Raw genomic sequence first — 6,123 nt, 5'->3', positions numbered from 1 at the left:
ATTGATTTAGATATGACTTTCAAAATAATTTATAAAAAGTATCAATTTTATCATATGTGCAAATCATTTCGAGATGATAACGAGAGAGATCGGTGCAAATTTAAGTGTTTAATTCTTATAGACAAATTCATACATATTTCTATTTTAATGTTTAATGTATATGAATTTTTTTTCTCATTTTTATATTAGATATACATATACTCAGTGTCTTTATTATTTTTACTCACACATATAAAGTATTCCAGGTAAAAGAATGGAGACACAGTATAAAAATGTATGTTATTGAATAATTGAAATTGAGATGTTCTCATTTAAAAAAAATAACAAAAAGATATATTAATTATAATGGATAGAAATAATCAAATATATTTCTAAATACCATTTCGTTTAATAAACAAAGATGTTTGTGTTTTCTCAAAATATATGATGAAAATAATGGAAAAAAATAAATAATCAAGATTCTGATAGCAGTGAAAGTACCTTGGAAAATTTAGTGAATTTTGAATAAGTCGAACAACAGTTAATAAAAGAAAATAAAAATTGTATATAACAAAAGAAAGAAAAACAAGGTTTTATACATAAAATGAAATTAATGACAAAACTAAACAATGAATATAAATTTGTTAAATTACTTTATAAAATTATGAATGTTTTAATAATTTAAAATGAGAATAAGTATAAAGACGATGACCAATATACAACATGATATGAAAACGGTAGTAAATATGTATATATTTATAGTTATTCTCATTATTATTTCATACTCAATTTAAAACTTGAATATTATTTATATTCATGTTTTTACTCAATCACTTCATAAATTCCTTATAAAAGTTAAGTACATTCAAATAATATCCGAACATATTTAATTGTCATAAATACATATTTATATCATCACTACATATCAATAAAGTTAATAATAGAAATTGAACAACATATTTAAAAAAAATTATCGATGACTATAATTTAACTATAAAATTATTAGCAAAAATTGATTAAATAAAAAATATTTCAAATTAAATTTCATAATATCATATTTTTAATAGTATTCAAATCATAAGAATTATCACATATCTAATATAAAGAATATTCAACTCAAAAAAATATACAAATATTATTATAATTATCCAAATATAACTATAATACCATATTATATATATATATATATATATATATATATATATATATATATATATATATATATATATATATATATATATTATGGATAAAAGAATAATGTACAACTAAACCGTGATATTACACTTAATCAAAAAACTTAATAAAGTTTTTCAAAACAGATAAAGATAAAAGAACAACATTTTACTTTATGTTTCAGCACCATCCTTGTCATACACTTGATAAACAGAGACATCCTCTTATGTTCACACCATTAAAGTGATTATTATAAATAAGAAAGAAAAATAGATGGAAATGAAAGGGTAAACTTATTCACCAAAAAAACGTGCATAGAATAAAACATGGATGTTAACCTATGTGTAAAGTTATATCAATCAATCCTAAGACATACAATAATTCATTTTAGACTTGACCATCTAGATACATGTATTTATATCCGGCTTTAGCAAGTTATGTAATTATGGTGGGCTCTTTTGTTTTACATAGTCATTGGTAATGAGTTTCACCTAATTATACACAAGGTCTCTGTACTAGGATCTCTATATTAGGATCTCTTGCTCCTCTCACCACATACCTCACCCTTATTTACTTGAGACTGAATGATTATTAGAGCGTAGGATAACTCTTAATACGGAATTCATAATCAATACACACACTATTAAAGAATTGTATGGTCATGAAGAGTTTTATCTATAATGCAATTTTGATTGATTAACAATATTTAGGATAGAGTTGAGGAGAGTGTGATAAATGGGGGAACATGTAACTTGTTTAAAGATTGATTTTGTACATTTGATGAAAAATATTAATTTTTTTAATTGGTGATGGAATTATCATGTGTAATATTTGTTAATTTTCACTAGCTTATCCTTATATTTGTAGTTGTGATTTTTATCTATGATGATAGTGTATATATGTGAGCAAAATATCATGCAAAGTGGGAGAGAAAGTAGAAGTAAAATCACAAAATTCTAATAATGTTATAGTAGAATATTTATATATGTATATGTTATTATATTTGAAAGTATTTCCTATAAATGTAATTGTTATATTTCTTCAAAAAAATATTTGAAACAAAATCTTGAAAGATTTTAAATACCAAGTATATGTATAATTTATTGATGCAAGTGACAATTATTAAATAAATGATGGAAAAAAATTGGTAATTTGATGCCTACTAACTTGGACTATTACATTTTTAAGGGAAAATTTCTTGCAAATATAACTCGAAGTTAAGAAATTGATAAGTATTTTGCAATTTAGTTATGAAAAGATAAGCGGTAAGCTAAAGTTGATGTATCTTTGTGGTTGGCCAAGTCATGACTTAAACACCATTATCTATAAGGAAAAAGTAAAATAAAGAGATATTGATGTATAGATATAAAATAGAAAAAAGTGATGATGGAAGAGAGTTGAGTATCACATCATAGCTACCAATGCAAACAATACTACTACCCATTGCTTGCCCCACCAATTACAATCTCAATAGATACATTGCACTTTTGAACCTTTCAATCAATTATTATTTATAAAATAAAGTTTTTGGTATTAGTCTTTTCGTAATTTCAATTTTTTTTCTCTAGAAAGCAGCGAAAAATTAAGTATGAATGAACGGACCCAGTCCCTCACGCGCCATCGTAGACTCGGTTGTTTCAGCCACGTCTTTTCTCACAAACCCATTCCTCTTTTTACACTTTCCCACATTTCTTCCCATTGCTTCTTTTCTGAAAATTCCACAACGTAAAAAAGGCAAATATTACATTACTATTTTTGTATCTTCAATCACATGAGTTCAATTATATATGATTATAGATTTTGAATTTGAATTCTTGTCATACTGGTGTATTAAATGTTCAAGAAAAAGTTTTACCTGTGCAATGATTGTTGAAGCCAATAAACTTAACAATAATATTTAGCTAACATTTTAATATCTGCAAATATATAAAGAATATTTTATTATATGGATTAAAAGCGAGTTGGTTACAGTATTGGAATTTAAAAAACAATAAAATTTGCTAGTGTAATAAACTTTACATTAATGTTATTGAATTTTAAGTTTTGCATAAATGTTATCCATATTCTGAAAACATTTAATTAATCAATAATACTGGTTATTATTTTGCTAATGCTTTTAACTTTTAAATAATGTATATATACATTTATCCAAGTTTTTTGTAAGAGAGGAAATAATAGAGTGCACAGAAGTCTTTGATTGTAACAGACCCAATGGCAATGGCTGCATTATTTTCCTTTTGAGCTTAAGTTTTCCACGTGTTTTTCCCGGACCCAACGTGACACCAAATCCCATCATTCCTCCACCTGGTGCCGCATCTATGGTTGCTCCAAACTCTAACCTCAAATCATTAAATAAAAAAAATTCTAAATTTTCTTCTAACATTTTCTTATTATTCTGTCTATTAATATTTAATCTGTTTTTTTTTCGATTTTAAATACATTAAATATTTTGTTTATTTAATACTACGTTAACCCTTCGCTTCCCGTCTTCAGGTGCTGTTGTACAGGGTTGATAACTGAGACGTCCCTATTTGTAAAATCAACGGCGAAGATATAATCCGTACTTGTTCCTTGGCATCTACGCCGCTAACTAAGAATCTTGGTTCTTGCCACCGTGTCGGATACGTGTTGGGTGCGCGTTCAAACTTCTCTTACAACCTTAAAATTTTCACTAATTAACCTTGGATTTAAACCTAGACCTCTTTATTACTACTAATCCGGGAAAATAGATTTCCTTTTTTTTTCGTGGGTTCGTTTTTTGTTTCTGCGCATTTCGCTGTTTTTATTTTCCAACCACCGTATTACGCGGACCAATTGTCCCCAATATAAGCCTCACCTTCCTACTAGGGTTCCATGCCTCACTTCTCCCCACATTTCTCTCTTCTTCTCTCACTTCCTTGTCTGCTTCTCTCTCTCTCTCCGTCTTTGAAATATTCTGATTTGTGTTTTTTATTCTCAACTCCCTCTTCTTTTGTTTCACTGGTTTCAAATTCAAACCCAAATTTGGTTGTCACTTCTGGGTTTTCCAATCGGAGTGACTACAATTTCATTTTGGAGGGGATTCATTTTTTAGTTTCTGGAAGTTCAATTTCGAATTTCTAGGAAAATGTTGGGTTTTCAATTCCTCGGTCTCAAATTGCAGTTTTAGAAGTTTTAAGCCTGAGATTGTTATTATTATTCTTTTTTTGGGGTATCAGTTTCTTTGTGAATTGAGTGTGTGAAATTTAGTTTTTTATTTCTGGTTTTAAAAGTGAGGTGAAAAAGTTTTAAAATTCGAGAACATTTGGTTTCGTTTGAATCTTTGGTATCTCGCTTCATGAGACAGGTGTTGGAGGAGGATTGAGTGGGTTTGCTAAGTTGCGTTGTGTACGAGAATGCCCGCGACGGACTACCAAGGGTCGTCTCCTGCATCTTTAACCCATTTTGGCCGTTCATTTTTCAGTCTTCGTCGCGAACAGGTTCACTCCATTTCCATGGAAGGGTCAAGCTTGGAGGCTGAGATGGAATCTTTTCAGCAAAACGTCACTGACCGGTTCTTGGAACTTTCTTCGGTTGCCCCTGATGATTTGCTTTCAGTCTCGTGGGTTGGGAAGCTCCTTGATTGCTTCCTGTGTTGCCAAGAGGAATTCAGAGCCATTGTCCGTGCCCAGAAGACACAGGTGTTGAGACCTCCCTTGGATCGCATGGTGTCTGATTACTTTGACCGCAGTGTTAAGGCTTTGGATGTTTGTAACGCTATTCGTGATGGGATTGAGCAGATTCGCCAATGGCAGAAGCTGTTGGAGATTGTTGTCTATGCATTGGGGAATCAAAGGAGCATTGGCGAGGGCCAATTTCGAAGAGCTAGGAAGGCCCTCGCTGATTTGGCAATTGGGATGCTTGATGATAAGGACTCTAATGCCTCAATTGCGAACAGAAACCGGTCCTTTGGCCGCAACACTGGTTATAAAGATCATCATCACAGCCATAGTCATGGTCACAGTCACAGTAGCGGTAGTGGCTATCATCATCGGTCTTTAGGGCATTTTCGATCGCTTTCATGGAGTGTTTCTCGGACTTGGTCTGCTGCCAAGCAGCTCCAAGCAATTGGGAGCAGCATTAATCCACCTAAGGCAAATGATCTTGTGGCTTCTAATGGAATTGCAATGACGTTGTTCATCATGAATTCGATCCTGTTGTTTGTTATGTGGGCTCTTGTGGCAGCAATTCCGTGCCAGGACCGCGGATTACATGTCCACTTTACCATTCCCAGGAATTTCTCTTGGGCTGCTGCATTACTCTCTCTCCACGAAAGGATCATGGAGGAATCAAAGAAGAGGGAACGCAAGAATTCCTGTGGCTTGCTCAGGGAGATTCATCAGATTGAGAAATGTGCTAGATCGATGAATGAATTGTCTGATTCTGTGTACTTCCCGTTGACAGAGGACAAAGAGCGGGAGGTTAGACAGATAGTGCAGGAGGTTTCACAAGTTTGTGATGCTTTGAAAGACGGGCTGGACCCTTTGGAGCGCCAAGTAAGGCAGGTTTTCCATAAGATTGTTCGCAGTCGAACAGAAGGGATTGACTCTCTTGGTAGGCCAACCTGTGCTGAATAATTTGTTACCCGCATCATTATTTGTGGGTGCTGTAATGAAATACAAGTTGAGATTATGTGATAACTTAATTTTGCTTCTATGGAAATAGAATACTACTAAATGAAGAAGCCAATTACCAATGGATATAAAAAGTGGAAAATTAAAGTCTGGTAATTTGATATGAAGATTATACCCGCAAGGAAATGGCAAGGGGAAGGATTCTTGTACTTAAAAATCATATAAAATGTATAGAATGTAGGATATTGAAGTAGATCATTGTGATCTATGCTTTTTTTTCCTCTCCTCTTGTTTTTGTCATGTAACGTTGCTTTTTTCTGATCAAATTTCGCTGTAACTTGCTTCACCGTGATTTTATTAGTCAAATCCCTTTGGTTCA

At 31.8% G+C, this 6,123-nt stretch overlaps 1 protein-coding gene across 1 annotated transcript; it reads left to right on the top strand.

The window, feature by feature from the left end:
• The first annotated feature begins 3,919 nt into the window (after nt 1-3,919).
• On the top strand, nt 3,920-6,123 carry LOC124834043 (plant/protein (DUF793)). The gene has a single exon (XM_047308671.2). It carries the CDS (start codon nt 4,527-4,529, stop codon nt 5,745-5,747), a length of 1,221 nt encoding a protein of 406 aa, XP_047164627.1. The 5' UTR covers nt 3,920-4,526; the 3' UTR covers nt 5,748-6,123.

The sequence above is a fragment of the Vigna umbellata genome, chromosome 8 (assembly GCF_029865625.1).
Source record: "Vigna umbellata cultivar VRB3 chromosome 8, Vumbellata_1.0, whole genome shotgun sequence".
NCBI lineage: Eukaryota > Viridiplantae > Streptophyta > Magnoliopsida > Fabales > Fabaceae > Vigna > Vigna umbellata.
Note: the sequence above shows the minus strand (reverse complement) of the source record. Positions and strands in the feature narration are given on the sequence as shown.